The sequence below is a fragment of the Caretta caretta genome, chromosome 25 (genome assembly GCF_965140235.1).
Source record: "Caretta caretta isolate rCarCar2 chromosome 25, rCarCar1.hap1, whole genome shotgun sequence".
Classification (NCBI taxonomy): domain Eukaryota; kingdom Metazoa; phylum Chordata; order Testudines; family Cheloniidae; genus Caretta; species Caretta caretta.
The window spans coordinates 17,267,351-17,286,173 of NC_134230.1; the positions used below are offsets into that span (position 1 = coordinate 17,267,351).

The window sequence follows — 18,823 nt, forward strand, 5'->3', positions numbered from 1 at the left end:
TTCATCGTCCCTATGTTACATGGGAAACTGAGGCACAGAGAAGGAAAACATTTATGAAGGTCGCTCAGTGAGAATGTGGCAGAGCTGGGGAGAGAAGCCAGCAGTCGAGTGCTCCCCTCCCGCTCTGGGGAGCTGCAGCTTTTTCTCTTTTTGCCCAGGTTCCCAGCAGGCCAGCCTGAGGGGCTGGGGGAGAGACAATCACGCAAAACTCCAACCCGCCAACCCCAGTCACAGCCCTGCCTGCGTCTTCCCGCCCCCATCCCATGCCCACACAGTCCATCACTGATACACGAGAAGCGTCAAACCCTGACAGCTGTTTGAACTCCGCCAGACCCTGAGTGTAGTGCCAGGTATCCCGCCCTCCTCCCAGCACACAGCAGCCCTGCTTGCGAGTCAGACTCTCCCATGAGCTTTCTCGTTACCTGTCATCGTTTTCTGCATGGCCCCCATCACTGCAGTATCCTAGTCTGTAACTTGTTTATCCTCACAACACCCCTGTGGGGCAGAGCAATGCTATTATCCCCATTGCACAGATGGGGAAACTGAGGCACTGAGACTCAGTGACCTGCCCAAGGTTGCACAGGGAGTCTGGTGTAGCTGGGTTTTGAACCCAGGTCTCCCAAGTGAAGGGGTTTCTTCGCCCACAGAGCCAAACTCATTAAAACCCCCTCCTGACGCTGGTTAAAGCCAAGAGAAGCCAAAAGCCACAGAGATTCCAACTCCCCGGCTGCAGGTTTCTGCCCTGGGTGGTCAGTATCATCTCTGTCCAGCTTACCCTAGGGATTGGCCCAGATGAAGCTTGTGAGCCTTGTCTTGTGACATAGCCAGCGGGTGGAGGGAGAGCACTAACTCCATAAAACACAGAGCAATGCTAAAAATGAGAGTTCTTTTGTTTTGGCCAAGAAGCAAGAGGATCAGGTTAAGGAGTCGCTCGTCTCTCAGCTTGACAATGTTCTAGGAAGCATTTGTTTTCCTCCTTAACTGTTTGTCCAGATCGAGCAAGGGGAGCAGGGCCACGTTCCTTGGCCAGACGGAGTGGAATTTTGCAGCTGGATGCATCCGGATGTTCACTCGTAGCTGCGGGAGAGAATGCACCGGGTTCGTAGAGACAGCTCTGAGGAAAAGGTCTCTGCCCCTAAGAGTTCACAGTCTACACTCAGCCCAGTTTTCACAAGGCTTCACTCCCCTTTAGGCACCGAAATGAGCAGCCAGATCCTTACAAAGAGCCCAACACAGTGGGTGCTTAGCACATGGGGAAATCTGGGCTCTTCCTTTAGGGGCCTCGCTGGGAGCCGAACTCTTTTGAAAAATCTGGCCTAAGCTGAGCCCTTGGAAAGGTGCCCCTGAGCTTTTCGGAAGATCTTGCCCACAACTTACAGATGGGAGGATGGCATGGAACACGGCAGCGGCATGTTCTTCCTTGCAGGGTAGACTACTAGGCACTCAGATACAATAGACAGGTGAGGATCTAGGGTTGAAGGAGATAGATAGGCAGCTAGCTAGCTATATAAGGATGTAGGGATGGAGAGAGAGAGAGAGATCAGGCTTTCTAGGCCTCCTGGAAGGGGAGCGGCAACTCCAGGGCAGACTGGATGGAGGATGGTGTTAGTGTGTTGGACCAGTGCAATTCAAGGAACTATTCTGCGTGGAGAGGTTGGTGAGTGGTCAGTGCCAGAGGCAGGCAGAAGCAATGGGTGTTGAAGGAGAGGAAGGGCGGGTGGGCTCAGGGATGCAGAGGAAGACCAGAGATGTAGGTCTTGGAAACGAGATGGCTAAGAGGTGACGACTGGGGAAGCTGCCTGGCTCCGTCCCCCACAATATCAGCGGGCAGCAGCACGATGTGTCCAGCAGATGCAGCAGAAAGTCCAGGCAGGACATTGTTTCACTAAGTGATGACATTGGTAACAGCCTGGGAATGTCCCTCCATATCCTGACCAGGACTTGGGCGAAGCCAAGCAGAGACCGGCCCCCCAGACTGTCCCCCCAGGTTCTATGCCTGCTGGGAAAGGTGATGGCTCAGTGCTGCAAGGACGTGCTTCACGAAGCTGGCCATCTGCTTCTTCCCTCAGCAGTGGTTTGCTGCCCAGTGTGCCCTGGGCCCAGGCGCAGCCTTGCCTTGGCACAGCGGTGGGCTGGGTGGTCCTTGTGATGCATTGTGATGTCACACACGGTGGCTGTGGTGCCCCCTTCCCATGTGTCATAGCATCTCACACGATGCATTTCGGCAGAGATGTGTCGAACCTGGAGGGGTGCAGTGAGGGTGGAGGGCACACAGCTCTGGGCCCTGTCGGAGAGTCAGAGATGCTGGCACAAGATGGGCACAGGCTGGAGCAGCAAAAGGAGCGGGCACTATGGGAATTTAGGAGACACTTCCCCATGCAGAGAGTGGCGGCAACAAGAGAATAGGAGAGCTGGGAGTTTTCCAAGCACTCAGGACTGGGAAAACATCGCAGGGCACAGACGCTAGACAGGTGGGTGGACGACAGGCAGCCCGGTCTCCAATCCCAACTCATAGACATTTCATCTGCATTTCTCCATCTCAGCGACTCCAGATAGACCCTGCAAAACCCATCAGCACGAACAGTCATTGGCCTGGACGCTGGGCTTTGGCTGGGCATGGAAAGCCGTGTTTCCTTCTATATCTACAATAGAGTGCACAGAGCTGGGAATTCTTGGAGGAGTGAGTAGCTCACTGCTGGCAGAGATCTGCCCATTAATAACATGATTAATGAGAGGCTGGTAATGACTTTTGATCTATAGATGTTTTACAGAGAGCAGCTAATAGCATGCAGGGCAGGCTTCCTGTTACAGTTGAGATCATGATGACTGGAAACCCAGAGGGTTGTCTTGGGGGTATTTTCAATCAGTCTTAACTAGGCTTCACAATGGGAGCGGCTCTGCAAGGCACCAGGCGTACAAAAACCCCAAGAGGCTTCCCGTAGGTCAGGGGGTTTCAGCCTGGGTGAAGCAAGCAGGTGTCAGTGGGTCCGTGCTGCTTGGTGGGAGTCTGGCTAGATGGGACAGGGCAGCCTCATACAGCTATGGGGTGCCCAGATGGAGAAGGTTGACTGCCCCCTGCCATAGGTGATGCCAGGAGGGGATGGTGTTTTCTGGCAAGGTGAATCTGCCTTCTGTGAACAAATGGAGGGTGTGGGTGTCCCAGGTAAAATGGAGCCCCGCCCAATACCAGGGTCCCCCCACCCCAGCTTGTGAGTGGGGAGGATCTTTGCTCACAGTGCTTATGGGCCAGTGCGGTGCTTATTCTGGGATGGAAATGGAAGAATGGCTCATAGACTTGTAGGACTGGAAGGGACCTTGAGAGATCTTTTAGTCCGGCCCCCTGCACTCAAGGCGGGACTATGTATTATCTAAGTATTAAGGAGAGAGAGAGAGGAGATCTTTGGCCTCCACTTGCCCTCATAGGAGTTAGGAGCCTGCTACCACTTGCTCCTAGGTGATACAGTCCTTTAGCTCAAGGGGTAGCTGCTTGTGTTATTAACTTCACAAGGCCTGGGGTCAAATCCCACTGGCTGCCTGAGAAGGGTCGGTTATAGAAGTGTGAAGATGCTGGTGTCTGATCCAAATGGACCCAGGAAGCACTATAAATCACCCCAGGGAGCCTGGCAAGTGACTCCCTGAACTGAACCTCAGAACCAGCATGTGCTAGTGAGGACTCACGGGTGGTCCTAGAGTTGAGCCTGGTGCAAGCCAACCCCACTGCAGCAGGGGCTGCCATGAAGCGCTGGGTGATTGGAAGCAGATTTTCCTGGGCTGGCTCTTGCCCATGGATTCATTAGTCTCTAACCAGAAATAAGCACCCTTCTTCCATGATCACAGAGAGGAACAGATGCTTGGTTTAGCCGAGATGCTTGTCATCCCAGCTGGACTCTGCCATGTGGCTTGGCTAGTGGTGTTTTAAGAACACTGCTGTTTGTTCAAGGCCTGTTGGATGGCTGGCAATGTGGCTCTGTGGCCCAGCTCCTTCCCATTGTTCAGGGGATGAGTTACGTGAGGTTTTAGCCCCTAGCAAGAAGGAAAACAGGAGGCCTTACTGCAGAGCTTGGGCTGGAGCCTGCAGCTTGAAATCGTCTGGATTTCCGTTTCATCTCTTGCCTGGGCATGTTCTCGTTCTGCTCTAACTGCCGTTCGCTCGCCTCTGGTTTGGGTTGATGTTCCTAGTGGGGTCTTTAATTTTATTTAAACTCTGTTTTCCGTTATTAACTTTTAAAAAAAGAGTAGACTCCTCCCGCAGCAGAGTTCCAGCTCAGTCATGCCTCTGTGGCCACGGGGGTCTGAACACGCTGCCCAGAGAGAACGGGGCTTTGTTCGGCTCTTCTCACTCAGCTACTTATCTGGCCCCACCCCACAATAGCTGAGCGCCTCGTGGCCTGCAGCGTGTTTATGGTCCCTGCTCCTTGTCACGGAGTTCCTGGGCGATGCTCTGGAGCTGCTCCCCACGAAGCCAGGCCGGACTCTGGGGAAGTCTCCTCTCTGGGAGCAGCCTGTCTGCAGGACACACAGCTCACCCGGCTTCCACCTTCCTGGGTCTGACCTTGGAGCATTCAGCATCCTCTGCCCTCCGTGCGCTTCCCCCAGCGAGTCCGCCCAGGCGGGGTCCTGGGGAAGCCAGATGGTCCTGCCCCACAACTCCGCAGTCAGACTTGACTCTCAGCCAGCCAGAAAAACAGAAGTTTATTAGGAACACGGTCTAAACCAAAGCTTGTAGGTACAGAGAACAGGACCCCTCAGCTGGGTCCATGTTGGGAGGCAGTGAGCCAGACAACCACGTCTGCACTTCACTCCATGTCTCCAGCCAGCCCCAAACTGAAACTCCCTCCAGCCCTTCCTCCTCTGGGCTTTGTCCCTTTCCCGGGCCAGGAGGTCTCCTGATTCCTTTGTTCTCCAACCCTTTAGCTCTCACCTTGCAGGGGGGGAAGGGCCCAGGACATCAGTTGCCAGGACACAGTGTCAGCCATTTATGTACACTGGCCCTTTGCTCTGCAACAGTGAGACCCCCTGCTTTATCCCCTAGAGACTTAAGAAATGCATAGGGGAAACTGAGGCACACCTACAGTATTCAGAGGAAACATTAAGAACAGTCCCACTTCGTCACACCCCTGTGAGGCCAGGCAGGGCCACTCTCCTGTTTGCATAGATTGGACGGTCCAGAGGCCCAGAGAGACTGAGTGACTTACCAAGGTCACACGGGGCAGAGGTGGTGATTGAACCAGGTCTCCCAAGCACCATCCTTGCTCCTGGGCCCAGCATGGGCTTTCCGCACGACACGCGCATTCACCCCCCCATTTCCTTTGCTGGCACTAGGGAGCACCTCAGCCTGGCTGCCCCCAGGCTGTGGGAACATAGAGCCCCCGGGAGCTCTGTCCCAGAAATCCCAGAGCAGGCCCTGCAGAGCCAGGGCACAGGTCCCCCCGTGCAGGTCTCCGTTCATCTCCGACCAGCACCGTTTCCCCTTTGCCTGTGGGGTCCCCAGCCAATGTGGCCGTGAGCTCCTGCCCGCTTCTCCAGGCCGACAAGAAGGGGGACTGGGGCATTAGCGCCAGGCCATCGTACGTTTGAGCTCAGAGCGTCTCCTGCTTTCCTCCCCAGTCCCTCCCTGCACAGTCCACCCCGGGTGTCACCCTCTGGGCCCCAGCGCCAATGCGCCCGGGCACTGACAGAGCCCTAGCGACGGTGGGAAGGGGTGAGGCCCACCATGTTCCCTGGACCCCCACCGGCCACCTGCGAGCGCAAGCTGAGAGCCTGCGGCCCCGCAGCTGCCGGGTTATGAAAGAAAGAAGCTGGGAGAGGAACTCACGCCGAGCTCCCAGCTAGGCTTCTAGCGTTACAGCCTCATGGGCCAGGGAGTGTGGGGGGGGCGCTGTTCCCAGCCCCCAGCCCCTCACAGCTCAGCGCCATTTCACACTCTGCGCTTGGGACCCGTCCGAACCCCTCTGCTTCCGATGGGGTTGCAGGGAGAGAGACTCTGAGACTCCTCTTGAAATGCAGGACACGCCCGTGGAGGGGAGGAAATGGAGCAGGAGCTGATCAGGGTGCTTGGGACGGGAGGAGGGGCACTGAGGGCAGGAGAGGGAGACAGCACCCAGACACCTTGGGGAGGGCTCAAGGCACCACCTCCTTTGTGGCAAAGGGTAGTTAAAGTGGTGGGTTTGAGTCCCACGTCCGGCTTGGGCTCTTCCCCAGTCCTTTCATCCTGCATCAGAGAGGATTAAAACACCGTAAAGGCTCAAAACCCTCCCGCTGCAGGGCACAGCTACTAACTAACAGGGTCAGGAGCGAATTTCATCTCCAGGCAAGTTATTCCAATCGAAGGCTACTCAGCGGCATCTGGTACCGGCCACTGTCTGAGCCAGGACATGGGTGAGATGGATCCCCCGCCGGGCCATTCCCGTGGGGCTAGGCAGGGGGTGGGCCATCTCTAAACCGCACCTTGTCCTGATCCTAGGGCAGGCAGCTGTGGGACGGGCCCAGCCGACTCCTCCCTTAATGAACAAGGCTCTGCTGGGGCAGAGCGACTGCTGTGTTTGCAGGTATAGCCACTACCTACCTCTGCGAGCCCAGCGCTCCCCACGGTGCCTGAGCCCAGAGCTGCGAGGAGACGTTCACCACTCAGCAGAGCATTAACATGAGCAGCGGCTCGGGTCCGTCCTTGCAAAGCATGTTATTAATTATTTCTAATATTTTTGGTCATCCAATCAGGTGACAGAAACGATGCCATGTGACTTAGGAGCCCAATCGCACAAGAGCTGGGTTAGAAGAATATCGAGATAACCAAACAGTGGGGTTAACGTTGTAACCTGAATTATTTGTGACAAGACCCTGGAAGCAGCTCTGCCTGGCGCTAAGGAGGGTGGTCTCGGGACCGTCTTAGATTTTAAGGCCAGAAGGGACCATTATGATCCCCGAGTCTGACCTTCTGCATAACCAGGGACAGAGACCCTAGCCCAGTGAGTCCCGCTTCCAGCCCATACCTTGTGGCTGAGCTAGCTAGCTGTTGGAACAGTCCATGCTGGATTTCAAGAGTTCAAGTGATGAAGAATCCACCCCGCCCTGGGTAAATTGTCCCCGTGGTTCAGTCCCTTCCCTGTTACACATTTGCACCTTATTTCTAGTCTGAATTTGGCTAGTTTCAGCTTCCAGCCACGGGATCTCGTGCTGCCTGTCGCTGCCAGATTCCAGGGGCCTCCACTCTCCGAAATCTCTTCTCCGAGGGGGGACCAGGCGCAAGGCTCCTCTTCACCTTCTCTTGGATAAACGAAATAGATGACACTTCTTAAGTCTTTCTCCGTCAGGCAGGTTTTGCAGACCTTGAATCATTCTTGTAGCTCTTTTCTGATTTGGATTCCGTTCCCTGCCCTGCTCACACCCTGTGTGAACTGGGCAAGTCACATAATTTCTCTGGGCCTCAGTTTCCCCATCTATATGATGGCAGCTTTTGGGCTGCCCGTGCGCTGCACTGGCCCTGCTCCCAGCCCCCAGCCAAGGGGGCATGGCCAGAATGCACTGTGATCTGCTTCCCAATGTCCATAGGGAGCCATGGAAACAGTGTGTAGTTACAGCAGCCCTGAGGCTGCTCTAACTCACAGCAGGAGCTAGGCAGAATGTGGGGAGCACAAAGGTGTCTCAAGGCCCCCTTAACACTCCCCCCTCCCCCGCCCAAGCACAGGAATGGAGAAACTGAGGCGTTGTCTACACAGGGAAGTTAGTGCACAATAAGCGAGGGTGTGACTGTAAAGTGCCCGACAACTCTGCACTAACTCTCTGTGTGGATGCTTGTACTGCACAGGGCGGTTTAGCTTTGTACACTTCCAAACACGCAGCTAATACTGACAAAGACATGCTTAGTGCATCCACCTGGGGAGTTTGTACAAAGTCACCAGTGTGCACCAGCTCCTGCCAGCTTTTCCCTGGGCAGATGAGCACTGAGAACTCAGCCTGTGGCAGGAGAGTATCTCTGAGCTACTGCGGACACAGGGCTAAATGCATCCCTGGCTGGTGTCTGACTTCAGAGGAGTTATGCCAAGGATGAATCTGGCCTCTGATGCAGAAGGGGATGTGGTACTGGCCCCGGCTCCCAGCAAACCAACCGTGGGGTGAGCGTGTGCGTACAGAGATACAGTATGTGGGGAGATGCAGGGATGATGGGTCAAGTGGCATTGGGTTCCTCTGTCCCTGCCCCGGGGAGACAGCAACTGCTCCCTGAGGCCGGCCCATGCCCATAGAATCATAGAATATCAGGGTTGGAAGGGACCTCAGGAGGTCATCTAGTCCAACCCCCTGCTCAAAGCAGGACCAATCCCCAACTAAATCATCCCAGCCAGGGCTTTGTCAAGCCTGACCTTAAAAACTTCTAAGGAAGGAGATTCCACCACCTCCCTAGGTAACGCATTCCAGTGTTTCACCACCCTCCTAGTGAAAAAGTTTTGCCTAATATCCAACCTAAACCTCCCCCACTGCAACTTGAGACCATTACTCCTCGTTCTGTCATCTGCTACCACTGAGAACAGTCTAGATCCATCCTCTTTGGAACCCCCTTTCAGGTAGTTGAAAGCAGCTATCAAATCCCCCCTCATTCTTCTCTTCTGCAGATTAAACAATCCCAGTTCCCTCAGCCTCTCCTCATAAGTCATGTGTTCCAGTCCCCCAACCATTTTTGTTGCCCTCCGCTGGACTCTTTCCAATTTTTCCACATCCTTCTTGTAGTGTGGGGCCCAAAACTGGACACAGTACTCCAGATGAGGCCTCACCAATGTCGAATAGAGGAGAACGATCACGTCCCTCGATCTGCTGGCAATGCCCCTACTTATACATCCCAAAATGCCATTGGCCTTCTTGGCAACAAGGGCACACTGTTGACTCATATCCAGCTTCTCGTCCACTGTCACCCCTAGGTCCTTCTCTGCAGAACTGCTGCCAAGCCATTCGGTCCCTAGTCTGTAGCGGTGCATGGGATTCTTCCGTCCTAAGTGCAGGACTCTGCACTTGTCCTTGTTGAACCTCATCAGATTTCCTTTGGCCCAATCCTCTAATTTGTCTAGGGCCCTCTGTATCCTATCCCTACCCGCCAGCGTATCTACCTCTCCTCCCAGTTTAGTGTCATCTGCAAACTTGCTGAGGATGCAATCCACACCATCCTCCAGATCATTAATGAAGATATTGAACAAAACTGGCCTGAAGACCGACCTTTGGGGCACTCCACTTGATACCGGCTGCCAGCTAGACCTAGAGCCATTGATCACTACCCGTCTAGCCCGACAATCTAGCCAACTTTCTATCCACCTTATAGTCCATTCATCCAGCCCATATTTCTTTAACTTGCTGGCAAGAATACTGTGGGAGACCATGTCAAAAGCTTTGCTAAAGTCAAGGAACAACACGTCCACTGCTTTCCCCTCATCCACAGAGCCAGTTATCTCGTCATAGAAGGCAGTTAGATTAGTCAGGCATGACTTGCCCTTGGTGAATCCATGCTGACTGTTCCTGATCACTTTCCTCTCCTCTAAGTGCTTCAGAATTGATTCCTTGAGGACCTGCTCCATGATTTTTCCAGGGACTGAGGTGAGGCTGACTGGCCTGTAGTTCCCAGGATCCTCCTTCTTCCCTTTTTTAAAGATTGGCACTACATTAGCCTTTCTCCAGTCGTCCGGGACTTCCCCCGATCGCCATGAGTTTTCAAAGATAATGGCCAATGGCTCTGCAATCACATCCGCCAACTCCTTTAGCGCTCTTGGATGCAGCGCATCCGGCCCCATGGACTTGTGCTCGTCCAGCTTTTCTAAATAGTCCCGAACCACTTCTTTCTCCACATAGGGCTGGTCACCTCCTCCCCATGCTGTGCTGCCCAGTGCAGTAGTCTGGGAGCTGACCTTGTTTGGGAAGACAGAGGCAAAAAAAGCATTGAGTACATTAGCTTTTTCCACATCCTCTGTCACTAGGTTGCCTCCCTCATTCAGTAAGGGGCCCACACTTTCCTTGACTTTCTTCTTGTTGCTAACATACCTGAAGAAACCCTTCGTGTTACTCTTAACATCTCTTGCTAGCTGCACCTCCAGGTGTGATTTGGCCTTCCTGATTTCACTCCTGCATGCCTGAGCAATATTTTTATACTCTTCCCTGGTCATTTGTCCAGTCTTCCACTTCTTGTAAGCTTCTTTTTTGTGTTTAAGATCAGCAAGGATCCCATGGGCTCTGACGGAGGCCAGATCAAGTTAACCGCGTGGCGCCAACAAGGTGGCTTTGGTGGCATTTCAGGATGTGACTGGTGATACGCTGTGGCAGGCGGCGATCATCTCATTAATGTGCCTTGGGCTCCGGCCACCTCTAATTGCCGAGGGGGAAAGTGGGGGAGAGCTGGTTTCTTTTTCTCTCTCTCTCCTTTTTTCCCTTTGCCCATTTTATTCTATTTTGGACATGTTTGACCATAACGAGAAGCAGCTGGGCCTGCCCGAGCCCGGCGCTTTTCACACCGCCCCCAGGCTGCGTTTCTCATCAAGGCCTCCCCGGAGCAGCCCTGAACCGCGCTGGGTAAATAAAGCCAGGCAATCAGCCTCTCGAGCCAGGTCCAAACCGCCGCCACAGCACAGTGAGGCCTCAGAAAGGCCGTCCTAGGGTGCTGCCCCCGTCGGACACGTCCCAACCGTGGCGGGTGGGGCCTCTTGCCGGCCTTGGTGAGCCGGCTTGGTCCTTCATTCCTCGGCCGCTGCGTAAGGCCTTGCTCCAAAGGCTTCTGGGATTCGGGCCCCGAGCAGCTCGTGGGTCTGATCCTGCCAGCCCTTGTGGGGAGGGATTCTGAGTTATTGCAGCCTGCAGGAGAGCTGTGCGCAGAGCTCAGGAGGCTTTGGGATGGAGGCTGCAGGCAACAGCTCCGCCAAGGGAGCAGAAGGGGGCTGCCCCAGACCAACTCAGGTGCTGTGCAGAACCGGTCTCTGCTGGGAGTCTGTTCCCCTGGGCTGAGCCAGTAGGAGTCGCTCTGCGCCCACCTCAGTGTCGCCTCCCCCTGGGCCGAGCTGGGAGACGCACTGAGCTGGAATCAGCTGGGACTCGTCTGCTTTTGCCCATGTTTCCCCCCCACCCCCTGGGACGGGGTCCTGGCTGTGAACCCTGCATCGCCGGTAGCGAGTCCCCCAGCAAACCCCGGTTCTGCACGCTCCCCCATTCAGCCGTTGCTGCTTAGCAGCTCCCCATGGGGCACAACAAGTGGGGCCAGAGACGGGGATGCGAGTGGCCCTGGTAGAGTTTGGAGAGCCCCTCCCTGAGGCGAGAACATACCAATGTCTTCCTGTTGGGCCGGCTGCCGCCTGAGGCTGCTGGAGAGCTCCTGCCCCTCAGGAAGGCATGCCCCCCCCCCAAAGATGGGGAGAGGCAGGTCACTGGGCTGTCCTTGTGGGCTGGATCTGGGGCAGCACCTCCAGGGGGTGGGAGTGCAGAGGCATGAGGGGGGTGAGAGGAGAAAGCAGGGAGAAGGACGCACAAATTCCCTATGCTCAGACGCATCCCGAGGGAGGACTCAATGCAAAGATGCAGGGGCACCCCCTGGTCTGGGAAGAGCCCCACAGGGGCACGGCAGGACGAAGGGGGTCCCGCAGCACAGAGTTGTGCTGGCTGCCAGCCGAATGGCCGCCATTGCACATGACTGAGGCAGGATCATCCAGTTGTTAGAGCCCTGAAGAAACCTGGGTTCTGTCCCAGCTCTACTACAGAGTCCCTGTGTGGCCTTGGGTGAGTCCTTTAGCCTCTCCAGAGCTCAGTTCTCCCTCCACAGAACGTGGCTAACACCCTGCGCTGCGTCCCTGCGAGGAGACATACATCACTGAGTCTGAGATGCTCTGCTCCTCTGGTAATGGGGGCCAGAGATTGCTCCATCCAGCCCCATGTGCCATGCCCTGCAGAGTCACATCAGACCCTGGGTTTATCTAGCCTGTGTCCTGACTGCAGGGGTGGCCAACAGCATGACTGCGGGGAGGTGTGGGGGATGTTTTTCCTTCCCGAACTGTGCAGCGACCATTCAGGGCCCGAAGCATGGGGCTGGCTGGCCCTTAGCCGGGCTCACCCGCCAGCTTTGCTATTGGCCTGGTCATCATCCAGACCCATCCGGAATCCAAGCGGACAATGACCTTCCCCATCGCAGCCCTGGGCGGTTGGATTTCCGGTGTGGCTCACGAAGACAGTGCAACCCTGAGAAGAACATAGCTGAGTAGGAAGAAGGAGCCTCTCTGCAGGGACCAGCTATTCACGCGAGGAGCCTGTTTTCACCCTGCCAGCCAATAATTGTCAGTGCCCCAACTCTTCTGCCAGCCTCGCTCTACAGAACCTGCCTCTACACGCATCTCTGCACCTCCCCAGCCTCCTCTCCCTGTGAAGCAACCAAAGGCGGACCGATGCTTAGCCATTGCCCATCCAAGATCCCCTGTGGTATCTCCTCTCCCTCCTGTAAGGCACCCATTGGATGTTCTTGAACAGCTGCGGCACCTTGAGCGTTACCTTCCCCCCACGACGCCTCAGACGCCCCGCCCAGCCTGCAGCAATGAGTTCTGGTCCGTGGCTCTCCAGTGCAGGGGGAGAGACGGTCTCCTTCCGCAGCATCTCTGGGGGCCAAGCAACCAGCCAGCTAACCCTGAGCCGGCTGCTCGTGGTTTTGTGGATTAGAGACAAAGCCGTCCCAGCTGGTGGCTTGGAAGGCCAGCGGCATAATCAGAGCGTGAGGTTTTGCAACTCCCGGAGAGCTGCGGCCATGGGAGAGTTTATTTTCATACTTGACGAGGGTTCCTTAGCATGACATCAGAGCTTCAGCTTGTGGGTGGGAGGCATGTCAGGCTGGTTCCAACCAGCTGCGGGAAAGCTCGGCGGGGGTCTCATGGACTTGGGGCAGCCAGGCGATCTGGACGCAGTCTCTGGGGCACTGCTGGGATGCAGGGGGAACCGTAAGCAATGCACAAGGGGCCGTACAATGAGCCAAGCCCCCTCCTGGCACTCACTGGACGCTACTGCTCTGCCTTGGGGCCGCAAGCAGGGCCCAGAGCTTCCAGGGTGAGGAGCTCAGAGGCGTTATATTCCCCCAACACCTCTGCCATAGAGGAGCGTCTCCCACATCCCTGGACATGCAGGGGCTCCTGTGATCCTTCAGGCGCCCTGGGGGGCCCAATGCCCCGTTGGGTGGTGCGCTGGGCTCAGCTTCTCGGTGTTGCTGCTGGCTACCCCGGGCAAGCAGCACCCGAACCATCACCGCAGCCTCTGGTGGGGGCTGCTCCCAAGGTCTCCAGCTGGAATGCTCAGCTCAGAGCTTCACCCTGCACAAGTGCTGGGGCTTTTCCTCCCTCTCCTCCAGCCCCATCTCACCCGCTGCCTGGAGGCCACTTTGCATGGTCGGGCTGAACGGATTCTTTAGGGGGAGGCATCGCAGCTTGTGTAGATGCACCCAAGGTAGCTCGACTCTAACGCACCCAGGCACCGGAGCAGTGACGCCGTGGAAGCACCGGCCGCGTGAGTCTGCCGGGAACACGGGGTGGTTGCTCCGGTGGCCAGTCTGCTGCCACCGTCTTCGGGTGCATCACACGTGGGTGCCCGCCGGGCTTGAGGGGGAGCCCTCGCACCGCCGGTGCCAGCACACCAGCGAACGGCCCTGGCTTGATGAGCCGCGCTGGGAGGTAGCTGTGTGACGTGTCTGGGAACGTTCATGTGGCTGGAGCCGGGGACTTGGATTCCTTGTGGGTTCAAGCCCTGCCCTGGCCTGCTGTGCGTGAGCGCTCGGGCAGGCTGGGTGTGGGGCGGGGCGCAGTGCAGCTTGCATGCCAGGATCTACCCGAGTTACAGCGAACCCAGCGGGGAATAGAATCAATATCACGAGCTCCTGGACCAGCCCCGCAGCTGGACAATTCCCCCCACACACACACCCACACAACGGTGACCCTGCCCAGGGGGTGGCGTTTAGGTCCAGTTTCACTGCCGGCACCGGACGCATGAGTGCTGGGATGCCCTGGAAAGGGCGGGAGCCCCTGGAGCTGTTGCCCTGGGGGTCAAGCCATGCTCGTGGTATTTCTGACCTCGCTGGAAGCAGGCCCTGTTTGCTATTATCTAGTGGGTAGGGCCGTGAACTAGCAGTGTGGAGACCTGGGTTCGGTTCCTGACTCTGCTACTCACCTGCTGGGTGACCTTGGGCACCTCATTTCCCTGCTCTGTGCCTCAGTTTCCCCTCCCTCTTCTTTGTCTGTCTTGTCCCTTAGCACTGTAAGCTCTTTGGGACAGGAACTGTCTCTTACAGCTGAGCTGTACGTGGTGTTATTCAGGGATGACGCTGCACGTGGACTCTCTTATTCCAAAGCAAGCGTGCCTCGTTCCAGTTCAGCTAAACCCACAGTCACAGTGTTTATACAGCACCTTGCGTAAGGGGCCCCCCATCTTGGCTGCTGCTGCCGTAATCCTAGACCTGGCACTCCCGGCACCTTCTAGAGCTGAGCGGGCGTGTGTGTCCTCCAGGGGTGCTCAGCCCTAGACTGCAGAGCTGGGAGTTCAGGACTCTGGCTGCTTCGGCCACCCAACCACAAACCCCATTCACCCACCCCTCCCGGCCGCAGCCCAGGGTGGGAATAACCTCCCTGCTGAGCCCCCCAGCCGGAGCTGACGCGCAGCAGAGGGAATGCAGGGAAGGGCTAAATAAATAGCTCCTGGCACAAATGATCATTCACGTGCAGCTTCCCCTTGAAGGTTTGAATTTCCCCGCCCCACCCCCCTTTGGGTTTCGGAAAAGCTGCAAGGAGTCAGCGCCCGTTCATTGACCTCCCAGCACTGCCTCTGCCCCCATCCCACCACTCTGCTCCCACCCCTGGTCCCCCTCACCTCCTGGGGGCATGGGGCTTTGCTTCTGTCACTCCTAGTCCCTGGAGCCCAGCCCCCTCCCGTGCCCTGTGCTGAGCCCTCACAGCCTGGCCCTTCCTTTGTGCCTTGGCTCTGAGTGACTGTCCCATGCGGGGTGTTAGCAGGACCCAGCGAACAAGCCCCAGGGGACTCTCGGCAGACCAAGTGAGCGAAGGGTGGCTGCCTGCGGGATGTGGGTCCCCCGTAGCCCCTCAGCGAAGGGTGGTTTGGCCGATGGGATGAGGCAGTGACCCAGGAGGTGGCTGGGTTAGGCTGCATGTTGAGTCCTGGACGTACATTTCGGTGGCCGGACTGGTCTGTGGTGTTCATGTGGCTCCTTGCTGGGCCTTACCACGGCACCTCCCGAGCCCTGATTTCAGAGCTGGCCCCTTGGCATCATCGTAACTGCAAAGAAATCAAATTCTTGAAGGAAATTCCATCCTGTCGGCCCCCGCACTGCATCTGTCCTCTCGGGCTGTGCCAGGTGTCACCGAGTCCCCGGGCGATGCTCTGGAACTGCTCCCCACGAAGCCAGGCCAGACTCTGGGGAAGTCTCCTCTCTGTGAGCAGCCTGTCTGCAGGACACACAGCTCGCCCGGCTCCACCTTCCTGGGTCTGACCTCGGAGCATTCAGCATCCTCTGCCCCTCCCTGCGCTTCCCACAGCGAGTCCACCCAGGCAGGCTCCTGGGGAAGCCAGAGGGTCCTGCTCCCCAACTCTGCAGTCAGACAGGACTCGCAGCCAGCCAGTAAAACAGAAGGTTTATTAGACGACAGGAACATGGTCTAACACAGAGCTTGCAGGTGCAGAGAACCGGATCCCTCAGCTGGGTCCATGTTGGGGGTCAGTGAGCCAGACAACCACATCTGCACTTCACTCCATGTCCCAGCCAGCCCCAAGGGCCAGGAGGGCACCTGATTCCTTTGTTCTCCAACCCTTTAGCTCTCACCTGGCAGGGGGAAGGGCCCAGGCCATCAGTTGCCAGGAAACAGGGTGTCGGCCATTCTCTGTGTCCAGACCCCTGCACACACCTGCCCTCTAGGGCTCTGCAACGATCATACACCCTTACCCCACCCCCTAGATACTTAAGAACTGCCTAGGGGAAACTGAGGCACCCCCACAATATTCAGAGAAAACATTAAGAACAGTCCCACTTCGTCACACCAGGCAACCAGCTACCTGGGTGGGACAAAACCCTTGTGGTGTAGCCCATTGATGGGGCTTGTCAGGCACCAGGGGACTGATTGGGAAACGCAAAGCCACTTTGATGTTTATAGATCTCGAGCTTTGGATCAGGGGCTGGTGCAGCCAGGCCAGCCTAGCTGGGACGAAAAATCTGTGATGGGCAAAGAGACAGAGGAGACTGCGACTGGGAGATAAACGATCCTAGGGCAGGTTTCAGGGTAGCAGCCATGTTAGTCTGTATTCGCAAAAAGAAAAGGAGGACTAGTGGCACCTTAGAGACTAACCAATTTATTTGAGCATAAGCTTTCGTGAGCTACAGCTCACTTCATCGGATGCGTTCAGTGGGAAATAAACCTAGGGCAGTCGGTGTGTGGGATTTAGCTACCACAGGGCCTTAGAAATGCCAGAGAGAGAGAGCAACACTAGGAACGAGGGACAGGTTAGATGAGATCTTCCCAAACCGCTATGAAAAATAAACTAAAGCCACAGAGAAGAGTAACTTCTGCTCTCCCAAGTGATCTGTGAACAGAAAGGGGAGACAGAGGAGCGGAGAGCCAGCGAAAGGAAAACTGCCTGACGGTGCCCGCCGGATGCAGCAGGGAGCCGTGTCTCTGCATGGCTGATTGCACTGCTGGGGATGTGGCAAACCCCAGCCTGCTGGAGCAGCCTGGGGGGTTCTTCCCCCTTGTTTCCAGAAGCTGGTTTCCTGCTGGAAGGGCCGAGCCCCTTGTCAGCAAAGCTGCTGCACGTGGGGCAGGCTCCTGGGAGCCCACGGTGGCGTCCTGACCGGGGGCAGCTCACGCTGTGCAGCACGTTATCCTGCCATCGCGCGGAGCGCTGGGGTCTCTCTGGCGAAGGCGGCTCTGGGGGACGTCGGGTCCCAGCTGGCCACCGTGGGCCAGCGCATGGGGGCCACGGGCTGTACTGGTGCCGACGGACGGGGAGGTGAGTGTGTCACTGTTGCGGGACTGTGTGCACCCATCCCCCCGTGCTCCCTCTGAGTGCACCGGCCCTGGGGTCAGGCCTTGAGCCTTCACCGCTGCTGGGGTGGAACCCTGCATTCCCCTGCTGTCAGACCCCCCCGGGCTGCAGAGCCCTGACTGTCCACGCACCCCCCCCAGCAGGTTTAGGACCCCGTCAGGCACCTGGGGCGGCGTGGGACCAGGCAGCCTTCTTACCCAGCCGTGTTTATCTCAACAGGGAATGGAGCCTCAGAGAGGGAGGATTTGCAAACAGCAAGATGTCTACACAAAGGTCTGTCGGAGCTAAACCCTGCTCCCCTAGGATGGCGGCCTAGGTAGGCCTAGCCGCTGCAGCCACCCCAGAGGGTACCTGTCTCCCTCTGGTGCCCCCGAACAATGCCCCCGCTCTTGGGAGGCCCCCCTTTTTAAGCTGCCAGCATTCCTCTGTTTTTCCATGTCCCTGGGCCTTGGCCCTACTTTTGCAAGGGAGGAGATAAAATCTTCCCATCTAACAGCCTGGGCATTGTCTCTTAACAACCCTCAAGTGTTTGTGGAGAACAGCTTATCTTGGGTCTTTCTTCTTCCTTCCTGCTTGTTTTTCCTCACAGCCCCTGTTAAGCCCCAGAGATTCTCTGGGAGCAGGCCAACATACAGCATTCATCCGTCACAGGGCACAGCGGGGCCAGCCAGCGATCATGCCCTGGTCTCTGCGATGGGAGGTGTTGTATTTGCACTAGGCTGCGTCCATCCACATCTGATCACCAGCCCTGGAGAGAGAGATGGGGAGGTGGGAACCAAACAGGGAGGCAAAGACTGGGCACCCCCTCTGAGCCCAATAGCCTTTGGCTTCTGTCTGGATCAGACTAATTGGAGCAGGGTCTGGGAGCCAGGACTGCTGGGTGCTGTCTATGGCTCTAGGATGGGGTGGGGTCTAGTGGTTAGAGCAGGGAGAGTGAGAACCAAGACTGCTGAGTTCTATCCCTGTCTCTGGCAGAGCAGTGTTATCTAGTGATTAGAGCACAGGACTGGGAGCCAGGACTCCTGAGTGCTGTCTATGGCTTTGAGTGAGGAGCGGGGGTCTAGTGATTAAAGCAGGGGGGGATTTGGTGCCAGGACTCCTGGGTTCCTGCTGACCTTTCTGTAGTACCACTTTGCTCCTAGTAGGTTAAAATAAATAACCCCAAAGCCGTAGTAGCTTTCACGTCCATCTGCCCCCGTGTTCGTAAGGGCCTTTGACAAAGCCAAACGGATGGTGGAAAACAATCCCGAGTGCTAATCTGTTCAACACCAGCACTCGCTGTCCCCATGGGTTCTGAGGTCAGTGACGCACACTCCAAACTATTCAGCCACCGTTCTTCTGCAAACACCTCCTCCCCTCTCCATTCGAGACTAGGTCCAGCCCAGGCTGCAGCCCTGCTCGCGCACTGGCAGGACATGCCTTCATGTCTGGGCACTCTTCGGAGGCCTGCCTGGAGCACCGACACCATGCATGCAGGGGTGCGCGAGGGGGGTGGTGGGGAAGGGCCATTCTCTGCAGGGGTCCCTGGAGAGAGCAGTTTGAATAACAACACTAAAAGCATTCTCCACTCACCACTACATTCCCCCAGGCCCCCTTAGAGATGGAGACAAGGATGCACAAATCAGCAAAGTCATTGGCTTGAGGTCACATAGCAAGTCAGTGTCAGACTCCAGGAGTCCCCCTTCTGTGAGCACACACCCACCCAGAGCCAGGATAGAACCCAGGAGTCCTGGCTCCTAATTCCCCAGCCGCTACCCTCTCACCCTTGAAGCCAGGATAGAAGCCAGGA

General features: G+C 56.6%; 1 protein-coding gene across 1 annotated transcript in view; it reads right to left on the reverse strand.

The window, feature by feature from the left end:
- The window catches only part of LOC142070131 (uncharacterized), a 34,413-nt gene extending 22,305 nt beyond the window's left edge, over positions 1 to 12,108 (reverse strand). Inside the window, exon 1 of the mRNA XM_075123350.1 lies at positions 12,068 to 12,108. Within this exon, the coding sequence (XP_074979451.1) occupies positions 12,068 to 12,108 (41 nt within the window). The remainder of the gene's footprint in view (positions 1 to 12,067) is intronic.
- Positions 12,109 to 18,823: the final 6,715 nt, after the last annotated feature.